Genomic DNA, 22,437 nt, shown 5'->3' with positions numbered 1-22,437 from the left:
GTTGTATCTTATGAGCCTCTGTACATGTTCCATACATTTTCTCTATGATTTCCCATGCCTCCTTACAAGTACTTGCCTTTTTTATATGAGGAATCAATGTTTTTGAAATACATATGGAGATCCAATGCAAAACCTTCCTGTTCTTCCCAATCCAATCCTTGTATGCTTTCTTTTGCTCTTCAATTGGATGTTCGGGAACTTATGGACATTTATCATCACCTGTTATGAGGTCCCATAGACCTCTACCCTATCAAAAAATTCTCCATCCTGTAAGACCACACACTATAGTTGTCTTTGGTCAATTTGTCTCCCACGATCTGAGTGATGTGTGCTGTGCTAGACATTATGACTGCTGCAAATTCAGAAGAAAAACAACAATACAACCTGTCCAAAAATGGTATTCAGCAATATGATTGTCATACATGTGTTAAAAACTATCATATACATCCATCCATGATGCCAACATGTCATACATTCAGTTCCCAACAAGAAACATCCAAATCGGATCCCACACGATGTCTATAAGACCCAAAATGCATCAAAACATGGGTCTAAAGTTGACCACTTTTCCTGCAATTTTTGTAAGCTGAAGTTATAGAAGAATTGTAGAGCTTGTGCCTTCTTGGCAAAAATTTTCAGATGGTAGTAGAGTCGAGGTAATGATCAGCAAACCTCGTTCTGATATCCAGGTCAATCTTCCTGCATTACGGAAGTTGGATGCAATGCTTCTGGATTGCTTAAATAGCTTCAGTGAAACAGAGGACTGCTTCTGCAGAGAAATACTCTGAAGAAATATGCTTGTAAATGGTCTCCCCAAGACTGGTTTTTCCACTATTGGGCAGTGCATCCCAATACACTGCGAGCACTTCCATTTCAGTCAAGACTTGACTATTTATTGACATTGCAGACTTCAGTATCTGGTTTACACATTCCCTTTGATGTTGCAGGGACCGTCTTCCTGTTTCTGAAAGACCATTTATGGAGACTTGGAGTAGGCAACCACCACTTTTCTTCCTGTCTTTGTGAAATAGGCGTTGCTGGTCGCTTTCAGCTTGTGCAAATATGAACTTAATCTCCGATTATCACACAGGAGCCCTGCTGCGCACTTTCTGAGAGCCTAGTTACATCTATTCACTCTCTTTGTTCTAGTGAATAGTGCGACTAAACTGACATTTTGTAACCACAAGTTCCTGATGTGATAGTGATCCGACGCATTTTGTGGGATCGGCGAGTACCTCTCCAAAAGAGGATGCTCTACTTGGTGGGCTTGGGCATGGGCGACGAGAAGGACATCACTCTTTGAGGCTTGGACGTAGTTCATTCCTGTCAGATAGTCTACCTGGAGGCATACACTTCCCTGCTCTGCCTCGGCCTTGATACATCCAGCCTGGAAAAGTTGTATGGTCGCCTTGTAAAATTGGCTGACCGGGAAACAGTTGAACAAGCCATAGATCAAATTTTGGAGCAGTCCAAATCTTCAAATGTTGCATTTCTTGTTGTTGGTGATCCATTTGGAGGGAAAAAGGAGTATGAGCCACAACGATACATGATAATCAATACAGCTTTGGAGCAACTCCTCGAGGTTGAGGCAGTCCGTAATGGTGAAGCCTACAATGATGAAACTCTTTGCGTGGGTTTGGATCATGTAGGCAACCCTACACAGATGGCATCCAGAATTTGCTTCAGGGTCTTCCACTCCTGCTCTGAGCTGTGCAGCCCCAGCTATCATAGCATCTTCTCAATCTCGTCTTCAAAGTCGCAGGTGGAGCTTGCAAAACCTGATTTAAATTGGCAGCCACATCGTCGCAGAGTGGGCAGAGTGAGGGGGAAGCTGCTCTAATACCAACTGATAAACTGCAAGTAGAGAGAGACTAGGATGGAGAAGTAGAGGTCTGGAGCTACATGCTCACCTCATCTTGATTATACTTACAACCATAGGATATGACATATTTATCAACAAGGGCCGAGTGGTGGATTCAGACAGGCCGAGGGCCGAATAGGAACAATGACCAAATTGGCAGCACGGATGGTTGAATGGACATGACTAAGGGCCGAGTTAGATTAGTGGGCCGAGTCGATCGTTTGGATGGGCCAAGTAAAAAAGGGTCGAGTTGGTTTGGGCTAAATCAAGACATGGCCGAATGGTATGTTTGGGGGGCGGGGGTCGAGGTGCAAGGAGCGAGGGCCAAATTTAAAGGCGTTGGTCGAGTTGTCCATTCAGACATGCCGAATTGGCCAAATGCAAGAGGGTCAAGGGCCAATTCTGGGACTCGATCCAAGCCACTCGGATGGGCCTAGTTGCACGTGAAGACGGTAATGTTGAGGATGATTTTGTTAAATCTAGTAATCCAAGCAGTCATCACAAGGCACATAAACTTCCAGATCACAACAAGGACATAGGAGGAAGGGTTTGATATACCTGACACATGCAAAGAACTCCCCGATGGCAATATCGAATTGAACCACCAAAGGAAGCTCTCTCTCTCTCTCTCTCTCTCTCTCTCTCTCTCTCTCTCTCTCTCTCAATGCTAGGGTGAAAAATGAGCTCTTCTATAGTCTCCTGGACCTTAAACCCCTTCTCGGGCAAGGTCTTGCTATCCTCAATCACTCACTTGCCGACATTAATAATTTCAAACACTCTTTTTTCCTCATTTATGACGATTTGTACCCTCTTTTATAGCAGTAAACCCTACGCTTTTCCAATCTGATTTCTTAATCCTAACCTATGCTAAATGCAACAAGAATCGAAAGTAAATAACTGAAATGATTTTCCCTTCTTTTCCAATCATCAAACAACCAAAATAACCAAAATACTTACTTGCATCAAAGATCCAAAAACCCAAACTTCCTATCTATCTCAAGCTCCATTTCGGGGATGAATCCCTTACTTTGATGCTTGATATGAGGCACACAAGTGCTCAAGCTTGAATTCGTTGGTCCCGGTAAACTGAACCAAAATGTAGAGGGAGCTCACACTCAACCACTAAGACCCACGGACCGCTTATTATTTCAAGCGTTTCAAGCAAGCTCTAATGGCTATCTCTCACCTATCAACTTGCCTTTGAACCTATGAGTGTAGTGAGCTTACCATGTTGCTGAAATGAGTTGTCTCCTCCCTTGAACACACCGGTAGCTCCACAATCCTAGATGCTAGCTCAAGCATCCTCAAGCCTCCTCCATCAAGCTCCATCCACCATAGCCGCGTGCGTGACAAAAGAGAAGAGAAGATAAGAGAAGAAGAGAAGAGGAGATGGTGAAGAGCTTCACCCTCTCAATCCCTCACTCCCACACACTCACTCCCTCTCACACTCCCTCTCTCAAGAGCACACACACAAGCAAGGTGAAGAGAAGAAGAGAAGAAGAGAGGACTCTTCTTAGCCACACACCAAAGAATGAGCTTCCATTCACTTTTTGAACTTTATATACAAACCCTAAATTCCCATGGGCGGGTCCCTTTTTACATGACCGACCATTGTGGCAAGGTCCTTTTTCCTATTTTCCCCTTCTTGCCTCATGCCTTAAGCTTACACCCATCTATTCTTTTACAAATGGCACAGGAGGGAGCCCGACGCTCTTTTACAAGAGTTTTTCGAGTTTTTTGAGGTGCCTTCCATTTAAAATTGCTCTTTTTGCCTCGGCTTAGCTTTAGGGGTCGCCTTTGCACCTTTGCTCTTTTTCTGTCCTTTTTTCGCTCTTTGCTTCATATTTCCACCATCTCGAATTGAGATTAATAGTAGCCCTCTTAGAGTACATGAGTGACAGTTGCTTCACTAGCTGCAACCATCCCTTTTTATCCGCCATCCCTCTCAATGTTCGAATGAGCCTAAAAGGATACATGCAGGGGAAAAGATTTCTTAGTAGGTCCCTTAAGCCCCCCACTTCTCCCTCTGATGACCACAATGACGAAGACTAGCTTCTTTTCATAATTTGTTTCAAAAAAAAAAAAGGAAAAGAAGAAAAAAGAGAGAAAAAGAAGAACAAAGACAACAAAAGAAAGAGAAGAGAGAGGAGGAAAGGACAAGAACAAGACAACAGAGAAGAAAATCACAATAAAAAAGCAAAAAAATCATGAGTATTACGATCAGTACATCTAGGTGTCCTCAAGTTAGGTGTGCCCGATGGCTTCGATCGGCCGGCTCTGTCCCTAACTCCCTAGCCCATTTTGATCTCCCACTTCACGCTTAGGGCACATCAAGGGCATGGCATACCTAGGGAGGTCAATCTGAGACTTTTCTCCTTAAGATGCACCCACCACACCTCCCTATCGCACGAACTGGGTCCTAAAGTGTGGGACAACACCTGGCTTTAAACCCGGCTCCCAGTTCCACTAACACAAGCACAATGCACCACACGATAAGGTACACACAACCCTAGGCCATGCACTTTTCTTCTCTTTGCAAATACATTCGAATGCTCCTAACCAGCGACATTGGAGGCCTTGCCATCCACTCGACATCCCCTCAACCTCCACCATCACCATCAATTGACAAGCATCTCTCCCATGACCAACCTCCACAAGGACCCATCATCAACTCACACGATCACCCCTCAAATCACCAAGCCTCACCAGCAAAGATCTGTAAGTGCCATGGGATTGGCACTCAGCTAGGAGGGGATAATGTTAACCCCAATGCAAGACAATTAAATAATAATAATTCAAAATAAAGAATAATGCAAAAAAGGCAGCCCGACAAACGAATAAGAGAAGAAAGGCCAAAAGCACAAAAGGCCAAGTCAAAGGTGAAGGTGCATTTTAAAAATGCAAGGGCACCACCAAAATTTTGTAAAATAACGCTCGACTACCTCCTATGCAAATTGTAAAATCTAGATGGGCATAGGTGAAGGGATAAGGCAACTACAAGGGAATAGGGAAAGAGGACCTTGGCAAGATGCCTGGTCATGCAAAAAAGGGGATGGGTGCCCAAGGGATTTAGGGCTTGCATATAAACTCAAAAAGTGGCTTCTTCTTCCTCTGTTCTTCTCTCCTTCTTACTTGTGTGTGCTTGTGCTTGAGAGAGGGAGTGTGAGAGTGTGAGGGAGTAAGTATGTCAGAGTGAGGGACCATGGTGGAGAATGTCTCCATCTTCTCCTCTCTTATTATCTTCTTTTCTCTTTTCTTGATCGGCGCACAAGTATGGAGGATGGACCTCGAAGGAGTAGGCATGAGGTTGCTTGAGCTTGCAACTAGGATCATGGAGCTATTGGAGTGCTTGCAAGAGGAGGCCACTCATTCGGGCATCACGGTAAGCTCACTACACCTGTGGAATCAAAGGTGCATCAGCTAGGTGAGAGATAGCCATTAGAGCTCACTTGAAACACTTGAACAATAAGCAGTCGGTGGGTCTTGGCAATTGAGCATGAGCTCCCACAACACAAAGATTATTACAACTTGCACGGGAGTGAGCCTGGTACTCGATTACATTGGTTACCTCTTGAAGTTATGAAAAATTGTGCTATTGTAAAAAAAATTAGTGCCTTGCTTTCTTTCTCGTTGCTTATTACCTAATAGAGTTAACATTACCCCCTCCTAGATGAGTGCCAATTACATGGCACTAATATGGGGAAGGTTTGATGGGGTGTATTGCATTGAAAAAGGGTGTCTAGTGATGATTGATGTATTGTTGAGGCAGTGGAAGAATAGTGACTGATGCTGGAGGAGTGAGATTGTTTGCATTTGGGGTGACACACAAGGCATGTAGCACATGGATTGGTGTGGATGATGCTAGGCCATCGATGTTGAAGGGTCTTGTGCCATGTCTATCATACCTATAGATCTATTGATGCTCTCCCTAAGGGTTATGTTGACCTTATTAGTGATGTGGATGGTGCACATGCTAGTGCAACTGGGAGTTGGGTCGAATTCCAAGTAAACTTAGAATGTTGTCCCACACTTGAGGATCGGGTTGGTACATGGTAGGGGGTGTAGTGTGATGTTTAGGGAGATAGGTTTGCTTGATGATCCAAAATGTCCTGCCCTCGATGAGCCTTGAATCTATGTTGTTGTGGTAGAAAGGCTTTTCTTTGAGGCTCGAGGGCTACTAGGTGCGGTATGCTTATGCAAGCTCTTTTTTTTTTTGTTAACATGATTCACTCCTCAAGTAGTGGCTAAAGCGTTCTAGTCAAGCATCCTCTCCTCAAGAGGTACTTCTTTGTGTCTAGCTTCAAGCTAAGGTGGGATCCTAGATAAAATGGATGGGTGCATAGGGCAAATCGGTTGTCACTATACCTTCTAGGGGATACTTATGAAATATGTGGGCAGGTGTAAGGCACAAAGATGCAATTGCACCATGGCAATTATGTCTATTCCCACATTCACATCAAAGAAGAGGGGTAGAAGTCTCTCTTTGTACAAGTTAGGTAGTTGTTGTATTAGTATAACGAGCACCTTGAAGTAATAGCAAGTGGTGATGAAAGCCTCATCAGGACAGTTGTGTTGAATGTCCTTACAAACACCCTAGATGAGGGAACCAAGTTCCTTGGTTGGAAATAATATGTCTTTGGGTGGATCCCCTATTGCCTCTATAGATAGTGGGTGGTCGTCACTAGAGAAGGAGAAGGAAAGTGCCCAAAATTCCATATTCTTAAGTTTTTCATTACTATATCTTACATGGCAAAGTTGAGCCACTAATTTCTCCATTGTAGGCTCATAAGTCATGAGCTTAAATTTTGCCTCAAAGTCAATCTTTTTTAGAGCCACTATGGCAACTCCTGATTGGGCCTCAAGCTCTTCTAGTTGATCTATCTGGACCCTCATTGTCATTATCACTACCTCATGGTACATTCTTTGCTGAGTAGCATGTTTATATACAACTACATGCTCCTTGTATTGGCTCCTCATAGGAGGGCACTACAAATCAATTGTTTGCCATGCTTTGCAATGTGGCCAATCATCCTCATTCTACTCCTCCTACCATCTTTGCTGCATCTTGAGTAAGAGTGGTCTCCAATGTGGTTTGTAGACCTGCGAAAGTGCTTTATAGTTAGTCATCTCTTGAGTGAACCCTGTTATCTTGCTTCTCTCATGCTCGAGTTGCATTATCATTTCTCCTAACTTTATTCTAGTCTCTTCTAACTACCTCTTTATCTCCCCCCTGTCCCTTGGACTTGCATCTCTAGCTTGTCTATTTTCTTGTCTTTGTTTTCTATCTGAGCTAAAAGGTCATGTTGTTGTAGGGCACTATGATAGAAGTGCTCCTAATAAGTGTCATGTCAAGAATCGCGTGGTGGGGGGACTTGCTTGAGCTGCTATGCTAAACACACACAGTATACACAACAGGAAGCTCACTCAAGAACACAAGAAGAGAGATGGAGGCTAAAACGTTTTCTTGCTGGTTTTTTCTTCTTCTTCCACACACTATACAATGAACACAAAGTATAGATAAGATATAACATAAAGGAAAGTGGCCTACTAAGTCAAACAGTGCATAACCGACTACACTAATCGACTGGTGCTATGTCTTTTCTAACTGTAGGTAGGTGTAACAAACTAAATATAATAAGTGATAAGTTAGTGGCCATGTGAGTATCATAATGACCACCAACATGCTAAGTGTAGATGTGCGGACCCATAAAGCCAGGCGATCCATCATCAATGTCCGCACATGTTGAGCTTGCCATCTCAACACTCCCCCTTAAGCTCAACTCTATCTTTGCAACTCCAAGTAAGCTTCGGAACTTTCGAAGCTTCTCTACACCCAATGCCTTTGTGAAAATGCCAGCTATCTGATCCTGGGTGCTGACATATATCAAGTAAATATCTCCTGCAAGTACCTTCTCTCTCACAAAGTGGTAGTGCACCTCAATGTGTTTTGTCCTAGCATGGAACACTAGATTCCTAGCTAGCTGTATGATGCTCATGTTGTCACAATGAATGACAACTGGACCATCTCCCTGCACGTCCAAATCACCTAATAACTTTTGCAGCCATACCACCTCACATGCTGCCATAGCAGCACCTCTATACTCAGCCTCTGTACTCGATAAAGCAATTGTAGGTTGCTTTTTGCTGCTCCATGTAACTATGGCACTACCAAGGGAAAACATGAATCCACTTGTAGATCTTCTGTTTGACATGCTACTAGCCCAATCTGCATTTGTGTATCCAAAGACCTGTACGTCCTTACCTGCCTCATAAAAAAGTCCATAATGTAAAGTGGACTTCACATACCTCAATATATGTCTAATTGCATCCAAATGAGGCTTTCTAGGCATCTACATAAACTAACTGATAAGGCCAATAGCATAGCTCAAGTCTGGCTTTGTGATAGTCATGTAAATCAAACTCCCTACTATCCTCTTGAACATAGTAGGGTCTTCTATCTCATCTCCAACATCAGCATTCAACTTCACATTTTGCTCCAATGGTATTGAAAGAGGCTTACATGCTATTATACCATACTTGGATAACATATCTAAGCCATACTGCCTTTGGGATAGCCATATACCATCATCACATATGATCACCTCAATACCAAGAAAGTATCTCAGCTCACCCAAATCTTTCATCTCAAACTTCTTCTTCAAGAAGTCCTTAACTTCAGCAATCCCATTATCACTGTCACCTATAATAATCAAGTCATCCACATAGATGACTATGATGACCAACCCTACATCTCCCTTTCTCACATAAAGTGAGTGATCAGCATCAAAAATACAAAATCCAATCTTGACAAGATACTCTCCAATCTTGTCTGACCATGCTCTAGGTGCTTGCTTCAGCCCATAGAGTGCCTTCTTTAACATGCACACATATGTGGGATGCTCTAAATCTTCATAACCTGCTGGCTGCTCCATATACAATTCTTCTTGCAATTCACCATGCAAGAAGGCATTCTTAACATCCATTTTCTGCAAACTCCAACCTTTGGCTACTGCCAAGGCAATGACACATCTAACAGTTGCCATCCTGGCAACTGGACTGAATGTCTCTTCATAATCTATGCCATATGTTTGAGCATAGCCTTTTGCAACCAGCCTAGCTTTATACCAGCTAACTGAACCATCTGCATTATGCTTGACTTTGTAAACCCACTTACAACTAATAGCTTTCTTACCCTTAGGTAAGGGTACCAAATCCCAAGTCTTATTGGCTTCTAATGCAGCCATCTCCTCATCCAATGCTGCATCCCAATGAGTATGACCAACAGCATCCTCAAAACAACTGGGCTCAACATCCTCAACTAGTTTCACCATATAACCATAATGGTGAGTTGCATAACCTTCAAAACCAAATCTTTTAACAAGGTATCTGACCCTGCTAGATCTACGTACCACCGGATCACTCAATGGATCCTTTACATTACTATGAGCTCTCTGTACACCTGGTGTCCTGATAGAAGGAATACCAAGCTCATCATCCAAGCTCTCCAAACCACTAGAATCTCCATCCAATCCCAAATGACTGGTAGATGCATCATTACCATCCAGCACTTTCTTCTTTTCTTTGTCCTTCCTTGCAACACTTAAAGATCCACCTGAAGATGTGGGGCTACTCCTTAGTCTCCCAGACCAAGGGCTCACTGTAGGTGTAGTACCATATGATGTTTCTAGTCCACTAAGACTCCATGATTCTTGTTTATCGTTCTGCACATAGCTATCCTGATCATTATTATCATCCAAAACATCACCAATAGGTGTAAATCAACTTCCCATCTCATCAAAGATAACATCCTTGCTCACTCTGAACTCACCTGCGAGGGTTATAACAGCGATACCCTTTCTTCTCTAAAGAGTATTCAATAAAAATACATTTTTCTACCTTTGGATCAAGCTTCTTCCGTAGCTCATCTGGCACATGAACATTTGCAACACAACCAAATACCTTCAAGTGCGATACATCAGGCTTCTTATCAGTAAAGCATTCTTCAAGAGTCATCCCATGAACTGCAGTTGTGGGAGTTCTGTTCATAATGTAAACAGCAGTATGGACAGCCTCAGAACAAAAATGTTTGGGCATATTCTTTTCAGCCATTAATGCCCGTGCAACTTCTGCAATATACCTATTTTTTCTTTCTGCAACACCATTTTCTTGTGGGGTATACTTGCAAGTAAATTGCCTCTTTATCCCATCAGTCTTCAAGAAGCCACTGAACTCATTAGAGAGGTACTCTCCCTCTCCATCTGATCTCAAACACTTTACTTTTAAGCCTGTTCCTGTTTCAATAGCTGCCTTAAACGATTTGAAGTGCTCAAACACATCACTCTTTCCCTTAAAAGATTTGAAGTGCTCAAACACATCACTCTTTTCCTTCATGAAGTATACCCATAGCTTCCTTGAACAGTCATCAATAAATGTGACAAAGTATTTGCTGCCACCAAGAGATACATTCTGTGTAGGCCCCCAAACATCTGTATGCACTACATCAAGTATTTTTCTACTCACTTCTCTGTCATGCGTGAAGGGTTGTCTTGCCTACTTACCAAACTGGCATGCTTCACAGACTTTATGCAATTCTGCAACTCTAAATGAAGGCAACCCTGTAACCAATCCTTTGGACTACATTAATTTCAGCCTTTGCACATTTGCGTGTCCAATACATTTATGCCATATTTCAATATCTGCAACTACTCCTTTTCCTTTAGCATACATAGCAACATCCATTGCAGGAATTCCAACATCTAAAGTGAACATTCGGCCAATTCTACTTCCTTTTGCGACCAACTTGTACTTATCATTAAAGTCTTCTACAAAACAACCTTTTGCATTGAATCGGACCTGCAACCCCTGCTCTACCATTTGCATTGAATCAGACATGCAACCTTTTGCATTGAATTGGACCTGCAACCCCTGCTCTACCATTTGGCGAACAAATACTAGATTCTTTGTAATTGATGGCACATGTAATACATCTGCCAGACTCTTTTTCTGGCCATCATACAAGGACAAGGTAACCTTTTCAATGTGTGAAATTGGGTGGCATGAATCATCACCCATCTACACATAACCTAGGTTTTGTAAGTCCTACATCTCTCCAAACCATTCAACATGATTGGTCATATGATTAGATGCACCTGAATCGACATACCATACATCATCATGTGTCCCTGCATTCATCATATGCTGCATAACAAACAGACGCTCATTTTTGTCTCCATTTGGTCGTGAAGACGATGCATAGTTTCCTTGCTGCAATTTACCACTGCAAATATCATCCTTCTTTGCATAGAAATGGGCTGCAATATGGCCTGTTTTGCCACAATAATGGCAAACAATAGTAGAATTTTCAAAACCTCTATTCTGCCATCCACCTCTTCCTCTAGAGCTCCCTCTGTCTCTAAAGTCTCCTCTATCTCCAGAAACCTGCATTTCACCAAACTATTGATTGAACATGTTTTGTTGGTTATCGCCAGCATATCCCATACCATGGCCTCTCGAAGAGGATCCACATCCCCTTCCTGAACTTGAGTAAAATGATTGGACCTGTTTACCATTTCTTTTAGATGAATCACCCTGCATATTGATCTCTTCAGTAATCATGAGAGAGATCAGCTCATCAAAATCTAGAAATGGCTTCCGTACATATACTGAAGTAACAAGTGATTTCCATGCCTTCTCATTGTTAAGGCCACTCAGAGTGGATGAAACCAAATCATCATCATCCGGCATCACATCAATCACTACTAAAGCATCTACAATGCTCCTCATCTTCAACACATACTCATTGACAAACATTTTTCATTTCTTCAAGGCATTCAACTCTTGCTTGAGTTGAATCTTTCGTGCCTTTGTATTTACTGAAAACATGCTCTCAAAAATTGTCAAAGCTACATGTGAAGTTTCTGCATTCTTGATATGTCCCAGCATAGTATTATCAATGATTATAAATAGCTAGTACATCACCTTATTATCTTTCACATTCCGCTCTTTCCATGCTTTTAATTCATCTCTGCAGGTCGAAGGGATACACAGCTCTGGCTCCTTTTCTTCACCTGAGACAAACTCATAAAGGCCCTTTCCAATGAGGAAGTTCGTCACACGGAACTTCCATGAAGGGTAGTTGTTCTTATCGAGCTTCTCAATAATGGGATTTCCATTGTTATCTGCCATTATCACAAACAAGGATACAGCACATCAAGCTAGTCTTCTGTAATCTTTCACAACACGTGTACAACACTACGCCAAGCAACCTTTTTCATTGATTGCTCAATAGTACATGTAATCTTCAACCTGTTTGCAGATAAACCGTATGTTTGCTTCCTAAAAACACCTCAAAAATTACATGTTCACAATCTGTAACCTGTGCATCCACTTTCGGTCAATACAATCGAAATCACAGTTACCCTAAAAATACTGTTCACAACCTTGCGGCTCTAAAATGGGGCCTGAAACTGTCAAGATTGTGGGAGAGAAGGAAGGAGTCTCACTTGAAGCTTTCTTGCTTGCACAATGGGGGAATACACACAGAGATGGAGGCTGAAAACAGTTTTCCTCTTCTTAGTTGTGTAAGCCAAAAAGAACTCTCGTACATAGAAATAGAAGAACCCTATATATGGGTCTCAAAACCAAACTCAACTAACTAAGGTGGCATACTAACTGAGCCACGAACTAGAGTAGATAAGGATAGCTGTCATCTAGCTATTATTCATGGGCGATGTACCAACCGCATCTACAACTGACAAGTCGGTGACATAAATGCACAACGGTCACCCTGGCATATCACGAGTGGAGCTCGATATCTCAACACTCCCCCTCGAGCTCAATCCCAATTCCTGCACACCAAGCAGGTCTCTGAACTTGCGCAGCTTCTCTGCGCCCAATGCCTTCGTGAATATGTCAGCTACCTGATCCTCTGTGCTGACATAAACTAGATCAATAAGACCTAGTAAAACCCTCTCCCGCACATAGTGATAATGCACCTCAATGTGCTTTGTTCTAGCATGATAGACTGGGTTATTTGCCAAGTGTATACTACTCATGTTGTCACAATAAATGACAACTGGTCCATCTGTAGACTGATGCATATCATAAAGTAGCTTATGCAACCAAGCTACTTCACATGCAGCCATTGCTGCACCCCTGTACTCAGCCTCTGTGCTGGACAAGGCAACTGTAGGCTGTTTCTTGCTGCTCCAAGTGACTGTAGCACTCCCAAAAGAGAACACATATCCACTGGTAGATCGTCTATCAGAAATGCTACCAGCCCAATCAACATCAGTGTATCCATGCAACTGTATCTGAAGCACAGTCTCATAAAATAGTCCATACTTGGTGCACAGATCGGTCGTAGATAGCTCACGTGGTGAATCCCGGAAGGTCCCCAAGAACAAAGTACTCTACCTTTTTGCACAAAAACCCATGTAAAAGCATGCACGACAAGAGGCAAGAGACAAATTGGGTTCAATCTCCCCCATGCCTTGTGTGAGCGCTTCACAAAGCATGTATTTTATGTATATTTCCAATCTTCATGCTCAATAATAGCCCAATTACAAAAATATGACAAGCTTTTTAGCTTTTGAGTTTGCTTTCTACAAAAATAGGAAAATAAAGCTAATGGACGGTGCCCATAGTGTCTGGCACGCCCAATCTCAATGTCCAAATAGAAATAACATATCCGGGCGCATAAGCGCATACAAAATAATAATAAATAATCAATGTCTCAATAGACATAACAAAATATAGGCGTGGCGCCTATCAAAATATAGTCCAAATGTCGAATACTCGCTAGACTCCAATGCTTTCCTCCGCCACTGCTGCTATCTCTACACATCAACTGAAGCATTCACAATCGTTAGTAAAATAATACAATTAAACCGACAAAAGTGAATACCTAGCACTCTTCAGCTACATAAATAAATCAACTGGTTAGAAATAAATTCTAACCTTAATTTATTACGAGTGCGCACTCTAAACTCATAAACGTTTATTAATTTAATATGCATTTTGCGGAATCACCCGCTATGGAATCACCCATGTACACACTAAATTAATGAAACGCCCGAAAAGGACAGGCGTCCCCATCAACTTCTCGCACAAAGAATCCTCTTTGCGTATGAGCCCTGGTCATCTAAGTTTACGGAATCCACCGTAAAACCTCACGGAATCCACCGTGGAATATGCCTCCTGGCATCATACCCCCGGGGTGGGATAGCAATTGACCTCAATTGCTATTAGCTCAATGTGGAGCTAACAGAGTGGGGAAAGCATTTAAGTCTCTAGCGTGCATCCATTGTGCTTCCTCTACAGGATGGTTCTTAAATTTCACTAGATATCTAGAATACCTTCGGCCAGTTCTAGTGGTCATGTAGTCAGTGTCTATAATAGCTTCTGGTTCAAGTATTTCAGTCTCTTCTTCTAGTAAAGGTGGGTTTTCATAGACAGGGTGGATAGGTAATTGGCCTCTAAATGGTCTCAATAAACTAATATGAAATGTATTATGAATTTTCCAATGAGATGGCAATTCTAACTTGAATGCATTATCATTAATCTTATGAATAATTCTAAATGGTCCATAGAATCTAGGGGCTAATTTGACAACTGGATGTCTATCTACACTTTGCAGTCTACGCTTTTCTATTCTAAGCCAAACATAATCATCAACTTTGAAATTCATAGCTTGTCTTTTCTTGTTGGCTTGTTTGGTATATGATTGTTGGGCTTTAGCAATCATATCCTTTACCTCATCAAAAATAGTATTATGCATAACAGCAATATCATCAGCACTCTGAATTCTATTAGACAAAGATGCAACAAGTGTAGATAATCTATATCCATAAATAACTTCAAAAGGTGCTTTCTTTGTAGATGTGTGTGGTGTATTATTGTAAGCAAACTGTAATAAATGTAAATGAATATCCCATGTCTGAGGTTTAGAGATAGTGTATGCACGTAAAAGATCTAGAATGGTGCTATTTGTGGCTTCTGTTTGTCCATTTGTTTCTGGATGAAATGCAGATGAGAAATCAATCTTTGTGCCTAGATTTGCAAACAGTGTAATCCAAAAATTATTACAAAATCTAGAATCTCGATCTGAAATAATCACTTTTGGCAATCCATGGTTAGTAAAAACAGTTTTCAAAAATAACTGTGCTGCTTGTGATGCTGTTAAAGTTTTCTTACATGCAATGAAATATGCTTGCTTACTAAATCTATCTACAATTGTCCAAATCATGTCATGATTAGATTTAGTATTTGGTAAACCAGTAATGAAATCCATAGAAATTTGTTCCCAAGGTTTAGATGGAATAGACAAAGGCATTAATAATCCATACTGTTTACCATGATGTCTCTTTATTCTTTGACAAATCAAACATTTAGAAACGAAATTAGATACATCTGCATCCATATGCGGCCAATAAAAATCTTCAGTTAACATGCGTAATGTAGAAATGATACCTCTATGACCTTGATATGGGGGACAATGAATTTCATTCAAAACAAAAGATCGGAATGGAATAGTAACACACAGTCTCTTTTCAAAGAACATAAATCCATCATTATATGACAATGAATCAACATGAATGAAATTATTTTGAACTAATTTTTGCCAATCAGAATGAAAAGTAATATCCTGGTGATATGTGTCTTTCATAGCAATTAAAGAATCAAAAGATATGATAGAAATATTATGAATTGCAGGTCTTCTACTCAATGCATCAGCAACTACATTTTCTTTTCCAGGTTGGTATTGAATGATAGGATGAAAGCTTTGAATGAAGGAAGCCCATTTGATATGACGGTCAGAAATTTGGGATTGGCTAAGTAGATGTCTAATGCTTTGCTGGTTAGTCTTTATCATGAATTCTGAACCCATTAAATAATGCTTCCATTGTTTTAATGCTTGTACAACTGCTAATAGTTCTTTGTCATAAGTGGAATATTTGAGCTCAGAGGGTTTCAGCTTAGAACTAGAATATGCTATTGGATGGTTGTCTTGCATTAATACGGCTCCTATTCCTGATCCGCTAGCATCGGTCACAACTAGAAAGAATGGTCTATTAAAGTCAGGCAATTGTAAAACAGGGGCATTGGTTAATGCACGTTTGAGTAAATCAAAGGATTTCTGCTGAGTTTCAGTCCATTGATAAACAATTCCTTTCTTAAGAAGTTTGGTTAATGGTAAAGCAAGTAATGAGAAATTACGTACAAACTTCCTATAGAAACTAGCAAGACCAAGGAATGAGCGTAATTCATGTACATTTTTAGGAACAGGCCAATGCAATATTGCATCAATTTTCTTAGGATCAACTTTTATTCCTTCTTTTGATACAATATGATCTAGATATTCTATTTCTGTCTTAAAGAATTCACTATTTTCAGGATTTGCAAACAATTGATTTTCTTTCAGTAATTGAAAAACTAATGATAAATGCTCATAATGCTCTTTTTCACTTTGACTGAACACTAAAATATCATCAAAGAAAACAATCACACAATACTGATATTTTAGAAAAATACGGTTCATCATTCTACTGAAAGTGGCAGGTGCATTAGTTAATCCGAATGGCATGACTAAGAATTCGTAATGGCCAAATTGTGTCCTGAATGCGGTCTTAAATATGTCAGATCTATCTAACCTCACCTGATGATATCCAGACTTAAGGTCAATTTTACTAAATATAGAAGATCCTTGCAGTTTGTCCATAAGGTCATCAACTCTAGGTATAGGATACCTATTCTTTACAGTGATCTTATTTAATGCTCGGTAGTCAATACACATACGATAAGTATTATTCTTTTTCTTGACTAAGAGCACAGGTGCACCGAATGGAGAACTGCTAGGTCGAATTAGGCCTCTATTTAGTAATTCTTCAACTTGACTCTGGATTTCTTTTTGCTCTATTTTATTGTGCCTATATGGGGCTTTGCAAGGTGGTTGTGTGCTAGGTATTAGATCAATCTTATGGTCTTCTGGACGTGATGGAGGTAAACCTGGTGGTAGGTCTTCTGCAAAACAGTCCTTAAAATATGCAAAAAATTCCTTATGCCTAGGATGCATATGATTTTCCTTTGCGTGCAATTCATTCACCCAAATGAGATATGATTTAGTATTCTTGCGTAGTGCACGTTTTGCTTGAGTATGCGAAAGCAGTGGAAAAATATGAGATGCATGCATACCAAATAATGTAATAGATTTTCCTTGAAAATTAATATTCATTGTGTGCGTAGAATAATCTATGTTTGGATTATGCTGGTGTCTCCATGGCATTCCTAAAATAATGTCACTTGACTGTAATGGGACAACTAAGAAATTTCTTCTTTCAATGTATGCACCAATTTGAATTTCTAAATCTTGAACTTCTTGTGTGCCATTGTACCTAGTGCCTAAAAATGCAGCTTTTATGCGATAATGCGTAGGTACAGTATGCAATTTTAATTCCTTTACCAATTTTGCTGAAATAAAGTCATGGGTACTACCGTCATCATGCAAGATAGTTCTTTCTTTTCCATGCACCATACATTTCATAGTCAACAATGAATGTGAAGTAGGCATACCTGGTAAAGTGTCGGAAGTAGTAGTAGGATCATCCTCATCTTCAGTGAAATCTAGCATATCCTCATGTTCTTCTTCGTCCATGGCCCCAAGGTAGTTGATATGTGCTGATGGCTTCTTTGAATGACAATTTGCTGCGAGATGCCCTGGCTGGTGACACTTATAGCATACTATTGGCTTAGCTTTGGTCACATTATTTGCAATGGCTGGGAGTCTGGGTACATTTGGAGTTGCTTGTGGAATAGGCTTTGGATTTGGATTGACAGTGGATGGTAATGCAGGTGGTTTAGGCCAATTCTTGCGGAAAGATGGTAATGAGAAACGACCTGGATTAAACCTTCTAAAATTGGAATTGAATTGTTTAGATCCATAATTACCATTGGCTTGGAATGGCTGTGGTCGTCGATCTCTTCCGCGTAACTTATCTTCAGTGTCGTGAGCTAAGGAGATGGCGTCTTCAAGGGTAGCAGGCTTGAACATGTTTACTTCAGCGTAGTAATGTCCAAGAAGTCCAGACATATACTTCCGCTTATGTGTCGTCTCTGGTATGTCTTCAAGCATGCGTAACTGTAAGAGTGCATTCCAAAAACGCTCTGTATACTGTGGAATAGGCTCACGATCTCTCTGTTGAAGTAAATCCCATTGCTTGATAGCCTTCTCATGAAATTGCGGTGGAAGGAAATTTTGCATGAACTTCTTCTTGAATTCTTCCCATGTAGCAGGACATTCTATACTCTTGCGGACTACAGTCCACCAAAGTGATGCTCTGTCTATCAGATGATTAGTAACACACTTGATTTTATCTTTTTCAGGATAAGTTTCCTCATGGAAATAGTCATCAAACTGGCTAATGAATGATAAAACTGTCTTTCCTTCTCTTATGCCATTGAAAGTGCGGAACTTGAAACTTCGTTTACTTATCTTGGATTCCTTGCGAATGGTTTGTGCTTCAAGAGTGGCGTCGATGGTACCGCGAATCAAATCTTCAGCTTGAGGTTCTTCTTTATCGGTGGACGCTCTTTGTAGCTTTGTCAATTGCGCTTGTAAGGCTTGCCTAGCTCTTCGCTCTTCTTCCAATTGTAGCATGATTAGATCCAGCTTTTGTTCCATGGTAGGCTCAGGTAGGTCGTCTTCAGCCATAGGATCATCCATATGTGGGGTAGTCATCCTGTAAAACTCAACAAACCTTTCTCACTCAAAATCAGTTAGCGGGATGAGCGTAGCTCAAATTTGGGGTTACAAGGCTATGTATTTTTGGGTATTTTCTTCTTCAATTTTTAGAAATTCTGCAATATTTCTGTCTCCGTTTGCTGAAAGTACTTCAACGAACTTGTAGATAAGTAGAACAGCTTGCTGCGAACAACTTTCCAGTTCAGAATTTTTGCATACGAACAAGTCTTCTAGGAGTTTTAAGCACTAGTCAATTCTGATTTAGTCTGACTTGCAGAGTTGCAGACTTAGCAGACTTGCAAAGTTTTTGACTTGCTGAACTTAGGCCGACTTGCAAAACTTGCAGAACTTGATTTCAATTGACTTGCTGAACTTGACTCCAGAAATGCGAGACCTGGAGTTTATGGACTTGTCTGCCCTGTGTGACTGCAGTGATTTAACTTTGACTTAAGGGATTAAGCTTGGAGAGCTTAATCTGACTGTCGCCTGATTTTCATGGGGGAGGGGGGGGGCCGTTTTTTGGCCGCGCGGAAAAATCGGAGGTCCTCAGAGACCTCACGATTAGAAATTTGAGGTACTAAGCCTCTTCTTAAGCTTATAAGCTTAACAATTAAGCTTTGATAAAGATAGTTTAAGAGTTTGCTCACTGGATAACCACGACTTATTGATGGAGATGTAGGAGTGGTCCTCCGCCTGCAGAGCTTGGTCCTTCGCGATCTGACAGTGGAAACAGGGGTTCTTGATCGCCAGAAGTCTGCCTGTATCGACGGTTCACGACGAGATTGACTGTAGAGCCCGTTTGTTCCTGGAGCTCCGCCTTCGCCCGAGATTGGTAGCGATTGGAAGCTCTTGATCTTTGCTCTGCTCTGATACCACTGGTGCGCAGATCGGTCGCAGATAGCTCACGTGGTGAATCCCGGAAGGTCCCCAAGAACAAAGTACTCTACCTTTTTGCACAAAAACCCATGTAAAAGCATGCACGACAAGAGGCAAGAGACAAATTGGGTTCAATCTCCCCCATGCCTTGTGTGAGCGCTTCACAAAGCATGTATTTTATGTATATTTCCAATCTTCATACTCAATAATAGCCCAATTACAAAAATATGACAAGCTTTTTAGCTTTTGAGTTTTCTTTCTACAAAAATAGGAAAATAAAGCTAATGGACGGTGCCCATAGTGTCTGGCACGCCCAATCTCAATGTCCAAATAGAAATAACATATCCGGGCGCATAAGCGCATACAAAATAATAATAAATAATCAATGTCTCAATAGACATAACAAAATATAGGCGTGGCGCCTATCAAAATATAGTCCAAATGTCGAATACTCGCTAGACTCCAATGCTTTCCTCCGCCACTGCTGCTATCTCTACACATCAACTGAAGCATTCACAATCGTTAGTAAAATAATACAATTAAACCGACAAAAGTGAATACCTAGCAGTCTTCAGCTACATAAATAAATCAACTGGTTAGAAATAAATCCTAACCTTAATTTATTACGAGTGCGCACTCTAAACTCATAAACGTTTATTAATTTAATATGCATTTTGCGGAATCACCCGCTATGGAATCACCCATGTACACACTAAATTAATGAAACGCCCGAAAAGGACAGGCGTCCCCATCAACTTCTCGCACAAAGAATCCTCTTTGCGTATGAGCCCCGGTCATCTAAGTTTACGGAATCCACCGTAAAACCTCACGGAATCCACCGTGGAATATGCCTCCTGGCATCAATACTGCAATGTGGACTTCACATACCTGAGTATGCGTCTAGCCGCATCCAAATGCGGTTTCCTTGGAGGCTGCATAAACTGACTTACCAATCCAACAACATAGCTCAAATCTGGCCTGGTAATAGTCATATAAATCAAGCTTCCTACTATGCGTCTGTACATAGTAGGGTCTTCCAGAAGCTCACCTGCATCTGCGCTCAGCTTCACATTCTGCTCCAAAGGAACTGAAATAGGCTTACAGTCTATGTCATCCCATATTTGGACAGCATGTCCAATCCATACTGCCTTTGCAAGAGCTGTATCCCACTTGGTGATCTAATCACCTCAATGCCCAAGAAATAACACAGCTCTCCCAAATCCTTCATCTCAAACTTCTGCTTCAATAGCATTTTCACATGAAGGATATCTTCATCACTGTCACCCGTCATAATCAAATCATCAACATAAATGACAAGTAGCATAATACCTTTCTTTGTTTTTCTCACATAAAGTGAGAAATCTGCCTTGGAAATCTGAAAGCCAATAGTGACAAGATACTGTCCTATCTTGTCAGACCATGCTCTAGGTGCTTGCTTCAAGCCATACAAGGCTTTCTTCAACCTGCAAACAAACTCAGGATGAACAGCATGCACATAACCTAGTGGCTGCTCCATATAGACCTCTTCTTGCAAATCACCATGCAAGAAGGCATTCTTTACATCCATCTGATGTAAAGACCATCCCTTTGATGTAGCCATAGCAATGGCTGCTCTTACGGTTGCCATCCTTGCAACCGGACTGAATGTTTCTTCATAATCAATGCCATATGTTTGTGCATACCCCTTGACTACTAATCTTGCCTTGTATCTATTCACAGAACCATCTACATTGTGTTTCACCTTATAAACCCACTTACAACCAATTGCATTCTTATCTTTAGGCAAAGGTACCAATTCCTATGTAGCATTTGCTTCCAAGGCATCCATTTCTTCATCCATGGCTTTCTCCCATTTTTCTTTTCCCATGGCTTGCTCAAAAGAAGTGGGTTCTAGTTCATGTATCACTTTGACCATATAGGCATAGTGAATGGCTGTAAATCCATCATATTTCAGCCTATCCACAGGATACCTAGCTCTGGTAGACCTACACAAAGTAGGTTCACTCCCAGCTGCTCTCAAAACATCCCTGGTCTTCCTTACTCCAGGTGTAACAATAGAAGGAATACCCAACTCATCATCAATGCTCTGTTCTGAGCCACTGGATTCACCATCCACATAAGAGTGACCTGCATTCGCATCAAACATGGGCTGATCAACCTTCTCTTTTCCTTTTCGTGATACCTGCATACCACTATCTGCATTGCTTTGAGAAGATTCTTCTAATCTCAATCTGCCTGTCCATGGCGAAGAATGTGAACCACTGCTAGAGGATGCTCCAGGTCCACTAATATTTTGTGACTGCTGCTCTGAATTCTGTGCAGCATTACCATTTTGTGCATCTACATCATCAATCACATTTACTGGTTTATACCAGCTACTCATCTCATCAAAAACAACATCTCTGCTCACTGTAAACTTATGAGTAGAAGGGTTATAGCATCTATACCCTTTTTGCTGTAGAGAGTAACCAATAAAGATGCACTTCTCAGCTTTTGGATCCAACTTGGATCTCAACTCATCTGGCACATGTACATAGGCAATGTAACCAAAAATTTTCAAATGAGAAATATCTGGTTTCCTACCAGTATACCTCTCCTCTGGAGTCATCCCATGTATTATTCCAATGGGAGTCCTGTTCATTATGTAGACTGCTGTAGCAACTGCTTCAGCCTAATAAAAATCTGGCAGGTCTTTTTCATTGAGCATGGCACGAGATACCTCTGCAATATGCCTGTTTTTTCTTTCTGCAATTCCATTTTGCTGTGGGGTATGACTGCATGAATATTGCTGCTTTATGCCATGCTCCTGCAAGAACCTTGCAAACTCATTTGAGAGGTACTCTCCCCCTCCATCTGACCTTAGGCATTTTATTTGCAGACCTGTTTCTTTTTCAACCATAGCTTTAAGAGTTTTGAAATGCCCAAAAACTTCACTTTTCTTTTTCATAAAATACACCCAAAC

At 41.1% G+C, this 22,437-nt stretch overlaps 1 protein-coding gene across 1 annotated transcript; it reads left to right on the top strand.

The window, feature by feature from the left end:
* The first annotated feature begins 659 nt into the window (after nt 1-659).
* LOC148012982 (putative diphthine methyl ester synthase) lies at nt 660-1,840 on the top strand. Its single transcript, XM_087667431.1, has 2 exons — nt 660-689; nt 1,331-1,840. Exons 1-2 carry the CDS (start codon nt 660-662, stop codon nt 1,838-1,840), a joined length of 540 nt encoding a protein of 179 aa, XP_087523557.1.
* Nucleotides 1,841-22,437: the final 20,597 nt, after the last annotated feature.

Source organism: Lygodium microphyllum, chromosome 26 (assembly GCF_053477565.2).
Source record: "Lygodium microphyllum isolate KBCC chromosome 26, Lygodium_microphyllum_v1.1.10, whole genome shotgun sequence".
Classification (NCBI taxonomy): Eukaryota; Viridiplantae; Streptophyta; class Polypodiopsida; order Schizaeales; family Lygodiaceae; genus Lygodium; species Lygodium microphyllum.
This window is presented reverse-complemented; position numbering and strand designations above follow the sequence as displayed.

What these genes read in the sequence shown, in the direction of transcription:
- LOC148012982 (XM_087667431.1), top strand. Translation starts at nt 660, where the DNA reads ATGATCAGCAAACCTCGTTCTGATATCCAG. An exon ending in AACCTCGTTCTGATATCCAG is followed by an intron (nt 690 to 1,330) that starts GTCAATCTTCCT and finishes CATTCCTGTCAG; the next exon opens with ATAGTCTACCTGGAGGCATA.